At 52.0% G+C, this 13,722-nt stretch overlaps 5 protein-coding genes across 5 annotated transcripts; 4 read left to right on the top strand and 1 right to left on the bottom strand.

The window, feature by feature from the left end:
• Positions 1–5,286: 5,286 nt before the first annotated feature.
• On the top strand, positions 5,287–5,625 carry B0I36DRAFT_231896 (uncharacterized protein; the record flags this gene model as incomplete). Its single annotated transcript, XM_046149141.1, has 1 exon — positions 5,287–5,625. A coding segment is annotated over one exon (339 nt), but the record flags the coding sequence as incomplete, so codon positions are not given.
• A 402-nt stretch (positions 5,626–6,027) lies between these two features.
• Positions 6,028–7,059, top strand: B0I36DRAFT_341883 (uncharacterized protein; the record flags this gene model as incomplete). Its single annotated transcript, XM_046156042.1, has 2 exons — positions 6,028–6,091; positions 6,779–7,059. 2 exons carry the CDS (start codon positions 6,028–6,030, stop codon positions 7,024–7,026), a joined length of 312 nt encoding a protein of 103 aa, XP_046004180.1. The 3' UTR covers positions 7,027–7,059.
• A 78-nt stretch (positions 7,060–7,137) lies between these two features.
• Positions 7,138–8,611, top strand: B0I36DRAFT_279324 (uncharacterized protein). The gene has a single exon (XM_046151454.1). It carries the CDS (start codon positions 7,166–7,168, stop codon positions 8,459–8,461), a length of 1,296 nt encoding a protein of 431 aa, XP_046004181.1. The 5' UTR covers positions 7,138–7,165; the 3' UTR covers positions 8,462–8,611.
• A 70-nt stretch (positions 8,612–8,681) lies between these two features.
• Positions 8,682–9,347, top strand: B0I36DRAFT_257344 (uncharacterized protein; the record flags this gene model as incomplete). The annotated part of the gene is made up of 1 exon (XM_046151010.1): positions 8,682–9,347. The coding sequence occupies one exon, from the start codon at positions 8,682–8,684 to the stop codon at positions 9,345–9,347; it is 666 nt and encodes a 221-aa protein (XP_046004182.1).
• Positions 9,348–12,072: 2,725 nt separating this feature from the next.
• On the bottom strand, positions 12,073–12,519 carry B0I36DRAFT_341888 (uncharacterized protein; the record flags this gene model as incomplete). The annotated part of the gene is made up of 1 exon (XM_046156043.1): positions 12,073–12,519. A coding segment is annotated over exon 1 (191 nt), but the record flags the coding sequence as incomplete, so codon positions are not given.
• Between the last annotated feature and the right edge of the window lie 1,203 nt (positions 12,520–13,722).

Raw genomic sequence — 13,722 nt, forward strand, 5'->3', positions numbered from 1 at the left:
CGTTGAGCTATCGTACATGCGGCTACAATTATATACACAGCAGGTTCAAGGTTTTACAGAATTCTACTCTACCATCATAAGGCAACGTAAGCTCCATGGTTCTGCTTATTATTAAGGCACACATTGATTCGAGTCGAATTCTTCCCTGAGGTAGTGAGATACCTAGGCTTGAGTATCAAAAGCATCTATGTGACCCGCCTTCTAGGAGCTCGAGGAAACCACTGAAGCAATCTTGACCTCCACCCTAGGGCCCTTACGAGAAAAGCCTTGTAGTCGCACTGAAGAATGACCTTCGGCATAATAACGATGGACCAGAACCCGAATCGCTTGCAGGACCTGCCGAATGGTCTTCTTTTTCGACATCTGCTTCTTTATAAGGGAATTGCAGTTGCCTGTGTCCGATACTACTAGTTCTGTGTCCTCTTCAAACATGACTAGATTCGGATTGACGACTCGGGGGCCTCCAGTATGAAGCACATAAGCTAGGTGCGACGGTTCTTGCAATATGTCCCATTTCCATTGCATCGCAAGCAGCTCTTCTGGAGAATGTTGTGTAGGTGTCCTCTGCTCCAGCAGCAATCGGGTTGTATGCTCGATGAGTGGATGTTGATACGACAACCACTCGGCTACCTGGGCTAGGATATGATATGTTTCCCATACTTGATCGTCAACTTTGCCGATTACTGCCATAGAAATATGTTTCCTAATGTAGTAGCACAGGTTCTGGTAGCTTGCCTGGTCAAGTTGACTGGGATATGTAATGATTGTACCACGTTCTGCCCATTCCCCGGTGTATCGTCTGATTGCCTTTTCTTGTTCCTGAGGAGGAATGCTCATTGTAACCCGTATTGCGTCTTGACGCTTACTATCGAAGAGCCGCAGATCAAGGTAATGGATATGTTGTAATTCGTGTATACGGTGAAGGACCAAGGCCCTCAAGAATTGCGGAATATCTCGCTCCGGTATTTCGAATTGTCCCTGGCATATCGGGAGAAAATGTTCCAAAAGTAGGTTTTGTGAAATATTCCACAGCTCCTTACCCTTGATCCAGCTCCATCTATCCATCGGAGGTGATAGATAATACGAATATTCTGCGCCGAACATCCATATATCTATTAACCTAGCGTAGATATAATAAGTGCGTAACCTCCAGCCCACTTCGAGGCTTTGGTAGTGCTCCGCAATTTCGTCCCCAATAAGACTCAAAAGTCCCATAGGCCCGCTATGGATAATCTGTGTGGCGTCGTTCTTCCTTTGGCCCTTTCAATCCATCCATCGTCCGAGCATTATTTCTAGCCTGTCATAACATTCCTCAGTAGAAACTCGTTCCAATTCTTCTTGGAGTTTCGCTTTAGCGTCTCCAAGTCGGGAAAGGCTCGGGACATCAGACCAGTCGTCCTCAAGAAGCCTTTCAAGGAGGTCGTAAGTGCTAAAAAGAGGGCTCATATTGAGGTATAGAGGGTAGTAACGCGGTGATCTATGAATATGTGTGAACAATCAAGTATTCACCTGCGCCGAGGGACATAATATCGCGCTATGATAGTGTCTGGAGTACCTGAGCACTTAAATACTACTAATATTGCAAGAACTATGGTTATTACATCATCCCGGCTATGATATGAACGGGACGCCTATGAGGAAGCACTCTCCCCTCACATATTATGAAGAGTTGGAACCTATTTTTAACTCGTGCATGTTATTTATCTCAGTGACTGAGGAACCATATCAGACGACAGCTGTCACGTAGTTGAGCACTGATACCTGTATTCAGAGCGTGCTGCCTGCCTGGTTTGGTCACTCGATACCCCGGTGGCCACCGCTGTAATCGCTTTGGCCTCCATGCTGCTTGTCACGATCTGGGCTCCGGAGTTTAGTCGCCCGACATGAAAACTACGGGTTTATGTTGTAATAGGTAGGTGAAGCCTAAGCAATACTAACTCCGTACTGTCATATTTCTTTTGGGGTTGTCGCGTCGTGTCTCTGGGAAGAGATATCACCCCAGTGCACATAAGTGACGATGTGAAGTGGACGATTGGAACGATACCTAGATTGTTCGCTGAACTACAGAGGCAGTGGCTGTCTATCTCGGAGAACCCCCATCTATATGTCCTTTGCCCTTTATCGTGAGTTGTGCCTCCCGTGACGGTCGCGTGTTGTGGTGTCTGTCGGTTCAAAGACGGCTTCCTGTCGGCAGGCCGTCGCTTGCTACACTACTAAGATCGGTGATCACCTAATGCTCTGCTTACCTCCAGCCTTTGGCGGTCCGCCGCTTGACCACGCAGCCTTCTTTGTAGTGCTCCCTAAGTCATAAACAATCCCTTGTTTGTTTGTGTCAGTGTAGGCCTTTCACGCTACTAAAGTTTGCTTGCATCTGAACGTGGAACATCACAGAGCAGGTCCTTTCTCTGGAGTTGGTACTATACTGTACAGATAATAGCCCTAGATCTGATACTACTACAGCCTCAGGCGAAGAGTGCTGGCCTGAATGATAATAGCATGCTGTGTAGGGCGAACTTGCCATTCTGGACGCGAGCGGCGGCAGATGGAGGCCGTGAGGGATGGTTTACCGGTCATGGCGGCAGCTAGGTCAGTGCTCATAAATAGTCTGTGTCCTTTGCCTGGAGAATTCTTGGCCAGTCAAGGTTGACAGTCCAGTATGCATTTGTTGTTGCCCAGGCCACGAGCGGCATATCTCGAGAATCTGCCAGGAAGCTACAAGCTGGCTGACCCGTGGTGTTTCGTTCTCTGTATGAATTTGCTGTGGTCATGACTGGCTTGGTTCATTCAACAAGATGTGTGGGGGATGATGATCGAGGGCGATTCATGCTCGCCGCACCGCTCTCTGTAGTGCTGACAGGTGCAGCCCCCTTCACGCCGAGGACATGCCGCACGATGCTCTGCACCTCTCTCAAATTTCGTTGTCCGCGTGGCCAGACCTCGGCGAAGCTCTTCATGCACCCGATGCTCAGCCTGATATGATTCCTCGTATGGGAGGCGGCTGGAACGACGCCTACTGTCTTATTCCACCCCGTAATTGAGTCAACTTCAAGGGTTCAACATGCCCCACATATGCAGTGTCGACTGTGCACACCTCGACGTCCCTCTCATTCCCACGTAGGACATGTCACGTCCTACGAAAGGTCTGTGCACGTAGCAGATCCGTCTCATTCCAGCCCCTTTTCCAAGTGGACTTGAGTCCACTCTTTATCCCAAGTTTGCCCAGATTCTTCCCCAGATCGACCCACCGACAGTCCAGAATGCCGGTACTACGAAGACGAACTAAGTCTAGACCCCCCATTGCGACCAGTGCGCATCGCGACCAGGGGTCGCGTCGCGACGCGGTTGAGCACCCCACCATACATTTTCCCATATAAACCTGCTCAACCGCGTCGCACCGCGACCCGACCACCTGCATTGTGACCGTCAAAAAGGAAGCTATCGTCATGGTCGCAAAAGACTACCAATTGCGCGCCCTGCGCGCACTGGATGAAGTTGAGGCTGGCGTACCTGTCGCGACGGCTGCTAGACGACACGATGTCGACAGATCCTACCTACGTCGTCGCCTTGACGCGTGCCCAACCTTCAAGCAAAGGTACCAAGTCCGACAAACCCTCTCCGTGACCCAGGAGGATTATCTGGTCTCTTGGGCCCTCGACCAAGCAGCAATGGGCTATGCAGCTCCATTGAAGCAATTCAAGCACTTCTCGATGCGCCTGCTGGCTCTCGACAACCCCTCCGCACACCTCGGCAAGCACTGGTACCGACGCTTCATCCGCCGCAACCCGACCTTGAAGACCTCGAGATCACGACTTATTGAATACAAACGATACGACGGTGCCTCCAAGGCCAATATCGACATCTTCTTCGACCGCCTGACGTTATTGAAGGGCAAACGAGTACGGCCCGAGAACATATGGAACGTTGACGAGTGTGGCTTCGCGGAGGGCCTAGGTCACAATGGCTTCGTGGTCAGTGATGCCTTGCGCGACTTTACCTTGAAAAAGGACGGCGCCAGGAGCACCTGGATCACGATAATTGAGGCCATTTCTGCTGGCGGTGGCTTCATCCCTCCCCTTGTTATTTTTAAGGGCCAATCCGTGCAGCAGCAGTGGTTTCCCGACGTCGAACTTGACAGGTGGAAGCATTGGTGTTTTGACACATCACCAAACGGGTGGACCAGCAATGATATTGCTCTGAAATGGCTCAAGGAGGTATTTATTCCCAACACCAAGCCTACGGATTCTAGAGAGTGGCGATGCCTTCTTCTCGACGGCCACAAGTCGCACGCAACAGAGGAATTTATGACGGAGTGCTTCATCAATAAAATCTGGCTGATTTACCTCCCGGCTCATACCTCACATGTTCTTCAGCCACTCGATGTGGGCGTGTTCTCGGCGGTGAAGGACCACTATCGTCAAGCGGTCGCGGAGGTTGCATATAACACTATGAACGAGTCCCCAGGCAAGCGGGAGTTCCTTGAAGCATACCAAATTGCGCGCAAAAGAAAGCTCAATAAGGAGAACATCTTAGGAGGCTTCAAAGGCACAGGGGTGTGGCCTCACAATCGGTTGAAGGCGCTGGGTTCCCGCTTCGTGATGCGGGACTATGAGGAGGTACGGGAGGCCCAGCAGAATCCCCAAAATCGGGCCCAAACGACGGTTTTAGAGCCAGATTTTTTGACGCCCTTGTGCGCAATTGACGTCAAAACACCAAAAACATCTCGCGATGTCTATAAAATGCATAGGGAGTTGGTAAAGTGTGGTGTACCTTTAGGGGCGGCGACCTGCAGGAAGCTCTTCAACAAGGTCGGGAAGGCAATCGACACTTCGAACATCGCGCGCACCACCGCAGAACACCAAAAAGACCGTCTCCAAGCTGCATTAGATGCTTCAAAGCCTGCTAAACGCCGCAGAGTCGATCCGGATCCCAATAAACAGTTTGTTCAGGTCGTAAACGTGGAGCGCGCAAAGAGGCAATTGCAGCTCGAGATGGGGGCGGACTTCAGCACGGATGACGACACCGACAGCAGCGACGACGAGGTAGAGATCATTGAAGACGACAGTGACGAGGAGAGCTGCATTGAGGTGCGGATCAATTGATTTGAAGCCTTTTTAACGAATGCTTGTTCAGTTATTGCAGAGTGACCATGTGGTCGGTGATGCCCTCATGCGCAGGTTGGGGGGTGGTCGCCATGCGCACTGGTCGCAATGGGGGGTCTAGACTTACAGTACGACGATGCGGAACCAATCGCCAATTCGATCAGCTACGAGGCCGGAAGGCGATAGTAGTCCCGACCAGGTCTTCGCGTACCTGCAACTCTACGCCGATCTGGAATATCATGTTCTGATCTGCCGTAGACCCGAGTGCCGACACGCCATCTCCCCATATGGAGCCCAGGTTACCGCACATCTCTGGAACAAGCATAGCGTTCCACTGGCCGGCCGATTAGGACTTGCGGAGCATATACGCGATAACTACTCTCAAGGCCTCCGCAAACCTACGGATGCAGCTCTACCGCCCTGCGGTTCCAAACCCCATCCAGAACTCCAGACCTACGATGACTTCAGCTACCGCAAGTGCGTCTTCTTTACGACTAGCTTCCACGAGCTTACAAGGCACCTCTCTCATAAGCACCTCAACGGGGAAACCGCGACCCGGCCGCGAATTGGCCTACTCTACGACGACGTCTACCTACAGTCTTGGGCGGGCGGGCCTGTGTCACGATCCTGCCTCCGGGGTCAACCGTCTGACAGGGCGCTGGGGTTGCTGCTGTGGAAGATAGGTAAAGCCTTCGCAATTCTCATTTAACTCCTGCTGTCGTTCTCTCTCGATGGGTTGTCGTGTCTCTGGGAAGAGATACCAGTCTCGGCAATTGAGTGACTAGTTCAAGTGTGTGGTGAAACTGATACTTAGATTGATCGCTGAAGTACAAAGGTAATGACTGTCTGGGCTAAGAGATCCTCCATCTATACATCCTTTGTCCTTCATCGTGTGTCTTGCGTGGTCATTCTTTTCTGCACGACGGTCATGCTTTTGATGGTGACCGTCATGCTTGGCGGAGTAATGGTCATGCAGATATGCATGACCAGTGGTACGGTACCCGATCCTTATCCTTATCGTGATCCTTGTCCGTGATTACATAAGAAACCTGTGACGGCACTGCCACATGATCCGCCCTTGTCCCTGGCCTGCTCCTGTGGCCTAGTTGTTTGTGCTCTTTCCTGCCCGAACAATCGTCCCCTGTTGGTGCGGTCGTCACATCGGTCCTCCATACATAGCACCGAACTACTAGAGTTTACGTAGCGCTAGCGCCTTAAGCTTACTACGCCCTACGGTAAGATTATAAGATAACACTACGACTACCGAGACTTAACTATCGACTATATATAGGCCTCTAGGGAGGTCTGGGTTACCTTCGAAGGGGATATAGGACCCTCATCGCCTTCTACAGCCTCGGCAACGAGCAGGCCAGGACGGTCCCCACCGCGGACCTGGTCAGCTGGACGAGCGAGTTGTTCGACCTCGTCGCCACTGGCGACCCAAATCCTACACTTACATATCCTTAGTGAGAAAGCTATCAGCAGTAGCGAGGAGGAAGGACTCAGGGCAGCTAGCACTCGTAATGGTGACGAGGATGCTGTGGTTCCTACGGCCGCGCTTCTGCTACTGGGCGAGGCGGCACAGGGCGTACAGCGTGGCAGAGATGACGAAAAAAAATTGGTAAGTAGCCTGACCCGTCCTGGAAGACAGCGCACAGTACTGACGTGTGCCGCTATAGAGCGTAAGGGGTGTAACAACCGCATGCTAGTCTCCCTTGGCTGGATCGTGGCCAAGGGCTCGCGGGAGAACCCACGGAACACGAAGTGTAGTCTACAAGATCCGGAGAGGCTTATGCAGCTGCGGAAGGAGCTGCTGGCCGCGCGCAAGCCATTAGTGGACTCCCTCGCCATGGTGTTTGGTGACGAGGATGAGATCTGGCTGGAGCGGTGCGAGAGTATTGCAAGCCAGTTGTCGTATATAGACTAAGCGGCTTGTTATCTAGATCCCTGTTCCTTATCGCCGGATTGACCCCTCTTTGACACGTGTATAAAGCTCAGGTGTCATCTTTCAAATAGCCCCGCCATCGACCGAAGCCGGCCTGTGACGACGCTCCTGCACTGGCGCTATGGCGCTAACGAAACTACCGGTCGAGCTGATCAGCCTTATCTCGTCCTTCCTTGATACGCCTTCCTTCTTGACACTGCGCTATGCCTCCAGATCTGTCGAGGCTGGTACAAGACTTTTGTTTCGCCGGCGCTACTTCAGCTCTCGGGGCGTGATGCTATACGAGCCGAGCCTCGAGAATCTGCTCGAGATAGCTAGTAGCGAGGAATTTCGGACGTGCGTCGAGACTGTAATAATATGTCTCGATCACATTCCCGACTCTACGGCAGCGATTATGTATAGCGAGCTTCGGCTGGATGCTCTTGGAGAGTATGTCCCACTTGACCAACTCCCCGGACGCGACGCAATCGGCGATTATGATTCCGACCACGGCAGTCCAGCTGGAGAGGTAGAAATCGGCACCGGCTCGGCCGATTCTAATCGGGGGCTTCAGGACCATGCACGAGAGCAGGCGCGCTTCATAAAGTCGGGAATCGCTTCGTGCTACTTATCCAGTGCATTCTCCCGGCTCCCGAACCTTAAGAGCATCCAGATATCAGACACTTTCATCCCATGGGGTGCACGATCCTTCCGACGAGTAACAGGGTTGAGAATGGTGTCGACGCTCACCAACATGGTAGACCTAGATCTCGTACAGGCTACAGTACAGGAAACGCTTACGGCGACCTACAGCTCTTCGGCTCAGCCACTAGCACTGTCGATCATTGTCGGATTCGCAGACGAGGCTATCCGGCCCGACCTTCTAGTTCCCTCTGAATTTATCGCGCGGTTTATGCGAGCGCGGCACTCAGTGATAGCCGAGCTTTGTCTCTCGGTATCGCCCTTCCTCCAGAACGATAGGAGAGTATGGATAGACGACTTCCTGTCGTTTGTTCATCTCTTTCCACAACTCGAGGTTCTCGACCTCGGTTTCAATGTAGTAGACGAGCATCTCCATTTCTCGACCATCGGCCGGAGAGCGCACTTCCCACGACTACGCGAGCTCAGACTAGGCTATATCGCGTGTGAGGCGGATAGCATTGTGCATATGGTAGAACGTCATAAGTCTACGCTCCGGGAACTCGTTTTGACGCGGATCGAGCTACCGGCCGGGTCAGGAAGCTGGCCTCCACTATTGGCGTTAATACTCGGCGCAGAACTGATGGTAGAAGAGGTTGTGATAGAGGAGTGTATAGAAGGGGATCTGATGCTCTATCTGCATAGTACAAGGAAATTATCGAGCTTCCAGATATCAAAGTGGGGGCCAGACAGTCTTCCGGAGATATTTGCGGGACTGCAGCTGGAACGGGAGGCGTAGGTAGGTGTAGACTAGATTATCGTAGTACCTACCCCCCTATACTTCTACGGGTGTCTAGGCTAGGTTCGGAGGATTAAGCTCCTCCCACTGACCGTCATTCCCGGCCTTATCCTAGCTAGGGTTACTCACATATACTATCTTACTCTTCGATCTAACACTGCATTTGTTATTGAGGACCGTGAACATCTACCCACCGCAAGTAGATCATCGTTGCCTAGCGATGGCGATACGCTACGAGGCCGACGGTGGTCGCACCGGCGGCAAGGTCGGACTGCTGAGCTGGCCTGCGGCTGACGCCAGTAGTAGCCAGGAGCATCGCGTCCTCCTCTGCGTCTCATGCAGAGTCGGGATTCGGCCAGACGACGGCATACGACTACACTTCTGGCGGACGCACCGTGTCAAGGGCGAGGCACTACGCCAGATCGTCGACTACAGCTACGCCGCCGAGCCAATCGCGAATCCTCACACCGTACCACTACCAACCGACGGATCACCCCAGATAGAGCAGCTGCTGGCCATCGACGGCTTTAGCTGCTCAGACTGCCGTTTCCTAACGACGAGCCGGAAACTAATCAGGGTCCACCGCTCGCAGGCGGGACACGACCATACGACCAGCTGCCGTGGCAGTAACAGCGGCTGGAATGAGGTACGGCTCCAGACCCTGTCGCCGAGGAGCTATGCCCGGTACTGGGTAGTCGAGCAAGGACATGCCGGAACGGCCAGCTTAGATGCCGCCGGCTCTACTTCTACTTCCTCGCAGCATATATTAAACGAACGCCTCGCAAGCTACGAAGCAAGGCTAGCTACCGAGCTAGCGGAAGTGCGGCGTACAGTCGCTATTATCAGGGCAGTCGGTTCCCCATCTTGTGCAAGTCTGCGTCTCTAGAAGACGACATCAAGCGCACTTCACTCAGGATCATCCCCAGGATGCCAGTTTCGCCTCTTAATCCCCCACCGCAAGCCGAATCTTGTTCGGTCTCAGCGCATGTTGCACTTCAAGAAAAATGAACCGCCGCCAGTGAGATAAACAGCGGCACCAGCGATCCCTGCAAGCCGGAATGATTTCTGGCAGAGCCGGTAGCATTACTAGTGGAATGTCCGAACGCACACAACTGCTATGTCTCAGGAATGTCTTCAGTCGCAGGACTGTCTAGCATACTCCCAACTCTCAAATTACTGTCGCCATCGTGATCGCCTAGGGATACTACCCAAAAGTTTCTTCTCATGAATTGGGCAGATTTTGAGCCTATAGGTTTCCATCGATTGTGAGCGGGAAGCCCACAGGCGCCAGAACATGGAGTCACGGTTGAATCAGCTAGTTGATGTCTCCCATTAGTTCATGGGAGGATCGATAAACAGATACTAGCGGCTACGTGGACGGTCACCTCTCATACAAGTCCAAAGCTTCCGCACAAGTCGTAAATAGATTACAATCACACTACCGGACAAGAACGGGATATCTAAAATGTCCTAAAAACCGAGAAGGCTACAGTGACCTATATGACCCACACGACCTTGGAGCTAGTGCATTGACTTACCGTTACCATAAGAAAGTATCTCTCCATACATTTGGATGCGCTGTCACATGGGGTCAAATAATGGGAGGTAAAGTTGTGATGCATTCAGAAGGTCTGTGGAGTGGAGGGTACGCGCAGGTGCAGGTGGCAGAGCGACCTGCAGTGCAGACTACCTGATGGCAACCCCACTCCTGTGCTGTTAGCTTATCGTACATGAGTGGCGTAGGCAGCCATATGTGGCTGCCACCCTCCTTCTGGCGCATCACATTTGTAATGTGGATCTTCCAGTTGAGACGTAACGCTAAGCAGTACAGTACAGATACCTTTAATGTAGTGGCATAGAGGTGGGCATAGAAGTTGCGTAAGTAATCCGGCTTCTCATTAGTTTTCCATCCCTGATTTCCCCCATAATTCCGGTCACTGTAGCCTTCTCGGTTTTTATGGACTTCGTCACGGCATGACCTGAACCAGTGGGCCTGACTACTACGTGAATATACTTACCTAGCACGTACTACTCTCACCGTTTAATGCAAGATGACATCGAGGGTTTTAAAGGTCAAAAGTAATTGTGGATGGACGTAAAGTCTTCACGTCATAAGCCGGACTCTCAGGCAATGAAGTCGACCTTGAAAAATGTGAACTATTCGTTGTCAACACGCTGTGTACGCTTCTTAACTGCAACAATGAGAAGTCACCAAGACACACAAGCCTCGATTTTGGAGGCGGCACTGCTGGGCGACAAACAAAAACCAGAAACCAAGGTCGAAACCGATCAAGAATATGAGGTCGAACAAATTCTAGCAAAGCGACAACACGGACGAACCACGAAGTACCTTATTCAATGGAAAGGGTACGATGAAATGGAAAACACATGGGAACCTCCTGAGAACCTGACTGGATGTCAGGAGCTTCTTGAGGATTTCCGGAAGTCGCGAATTTACGTCCGGTCCATACGCAAAAGGGAGCCACAAGGACGTCCTCCGGGGCCAGCTCGCAGGATAGCCCATGTTTGCGGGCGGTCTCGCTCGCTCAAACCACGCGTATATACCTCAGTCCGGCACGGCTTTGGCATTAAGGCGAAGCGTTCAGGCCGGCCGAAGGTGGGCAAGGGCACCACCGAGACTTCCTTGAGTTTGAAAAACCGGAGAACCAATAGTATATATAGAGACACCGCCATATGGCTTGTTGGAATAGCTACAGCGCTCACAACGCAGTGTGTCGTAATCCGTGCGATAAGATAGAGTTGGCGCAACGAGTTCCACTATGGGCGGGCCGAGCAGGGCAATCCTCAATAACCGGGGTCCAAAAAGGCGTGCGAAGACGGCTGGCAACACGTCGACAAACGGGAGGGCCTGATCTCGTGTAAATGGGTTAAAAGCTCGTGGTCTGTTGACAATTAACTATCCCAGCACGCCCATCTTCCTCGATAGCCACAGCACAATACATTGACTGTGTGCGAACAGTACTGTCAAGTACAGCCTAAGCCATTGGTGACATGAATAGAGGTTCCGACATGGGTCTTGCAAAAAAAAAAATATTTTTAAAAAAGCAAAAAAAATCAAGCGTCTTTCCATTCCACATTTACTGTTCGCATCCCCAGGAGGGAACGGATTGGGAGGCAATCTGCACCGTGAGCGCCACAATATGCCCACATATTGCTAATCTGTGCGGAAACATCAACTAGTGTCCGAAAAGTGGACACATTAGTAGTCACAAAGGGTCGCAAAAGAAGAAAACGCGAAGTACCAGCCATTTGAAGCTATCACCGCGATTAGCCTTTTGGGCATACTATCGATCACGCGGGTGACGAGTTCGACTTCGATTTGCTCCCACACGTCCATTGCAACTGCTTCAAGGTGGTCTAATGAAGCCTCGCACTTCGTCATATATGCCATTTGAGGGCCTGCCTTATCAATGCGGTCTCTGAGGCACCACCACAGATTTTCAACAGGGTTAAGATCTGGGCTATATGGTGGCTAATCCAGTACTAGGATACTGTGTTGGGGCGGGGAGGATTAGTCAGAGTGAAGCCCAGACCACGAAGGTGGTATTTCAGCAAGTCAAGATAGCAGCAGAACACATCACCAATCCAAGCAGTTTTCGCGACATCTTCAAGTTTGCATTTTGCCGTCCAGAGCAGTGGTGCATTCCATTGACAATGCCCTGATTAGACAATCCCTCACAATTGCAACGACACACTCCTGTGCTGTCGTCGTCGGCCCCCGCATTAAACCCCCACCATTCCAGAATCTGGGAATGGCGTCACTTAGGCGTCCCGCCTAAGTGAGCCTCGCTGGCAATACCACCGAACCTGGCAGGCGGTGAACTCCCTTTGGTCGTCGGGTGGTTGTTGTTCCCATGATCCGAGAGAACCTCACTTTGCCCCAGCACAATACCTGAATTGTCGTGCCATTCCTTCACCACTTTTGCTATATGAACCGGCGCATGATCATGCATGAAGACAGTATCGTGGATCACCGTGATGCAGGGGCTGGGTCACCGTGATCCGGTTGTTGGCTCACTGCGAGCCCATGGTGAGCATCACGCGGTGAGCCAGTGATCCATTGGGGGTTTGCGGTATTTGTATGCGCCCCACAAACTCTGCCCCGCAGACTTTTGTCCTGCTGACATAAAGAGATGATCACATGAGAACCCTGGGTTGTCCTTCCCGTGTGCCTGATCCGCCCTTGCCCTTGGCCCTGATCCTGCGACCTGTTGGTCGGGTGGTCACACGTGCATGGTCTGCAAGGAGGCTCGCGGGCTTAGCCAGTTTCTGATTGGCTGGGGGCAGGAGAGCCTCCCCGCTTTCTGCCCCCCAGTGACTCGCTGCGGAGGCGACATCGCATCGGTGCATGCAGTTGGCCGATTCTTTACAGTGCTCATATCCAACGCTGTCCATGATGGCGAACCGATTTGCCGTGGCAAGAGAAGTGCAGAAAGTGTGCCAGCTTTCCTACAACAAGTACCCGCCAGAAATAGCTTGCAGCACAATTGTGTGGCAGTGTAAGCCGTTCAGACATGCTTCCTAGCTGTTTTGGCAAGTTGAAAATAGCGCCACGACTTAGCGCAATCCTGTCCCAAGCTAGGAAAGCGCATTGAGGACGACATCATATCATTCGCTCTTCTATTTAGCAGACACATGCTCGAGACAACGCTTAGGTCGAAAGACCCCAAATGTAAGTCAACTCTAAGACGGGATATAGCCAAGAAGAATCCCCACTCTCGGAAAATGCCGTAGCCATCGGGATAGCCTTGTTACAAGACTCACACGAACATCCTAAGACCATCTTCTTCAAGAAGTCCCAGGCGGGTGGAGACGCGGGCGGAGGCTCGGCTAGCTCCGGTTGGCTCGCACCGGGCTAGTCCTTTGTCCTCGGTTCTTCATCGCCCGCTGGGGCAGTTTGTGCTGGAGTATCGGCCGTGGGGATTGCGGGGATGACAGCAGACGCTGTTGAGGCGGCCATGTTCGTGTAGTGTTCCTATCAGGCAATGAAACTGTGCCGGACGGATGTGGGAGTGTGGTTGCGACGGCAATGGGGGCAAAGAGGACGCAGTACAGGGACGTCGAGTTCGTGGCCGGGACGATAAAGAACGAAATTGACGTTTGTAGACCACATGAGCTGGCTTGCAGACTAATCTGACACGTATGCCCACGGCTTGAAAGATCGTGTGTCAACCGCACCTCATGCGTGACCATCATTATGGGACCTGTGGAAGCACGTTGATCAAAACAAAGCTTCTTAA

The sequence above is a fragment of the Microdochium trichocladiopsis genome, assembly GCF_020744255.1.
Source record: "Microdochium trichocladiopsis strain MPI-CAGE-CH-0230 chromosome Unknown B0I36scaffold_17, whole genome shotgun sequence".
Lineage (NCBI taxonomy): Eukaryota > Fungi > Ascomycota > Sordariomycetes > Xylariales > Microdochiaceae > Microdochium > Microdochium trichocladiopsis.

Bases quoted from the DNA above. Each gene is read 5' to 3' on its own strand.
- B0I36DRAFT_279324 (XM_046151454.1), top strand. From the start codon at position 7,166: ATGGCGCTAACGAAACTACCGGTCGAGCTGATCAGCCTTATCTCGTCC.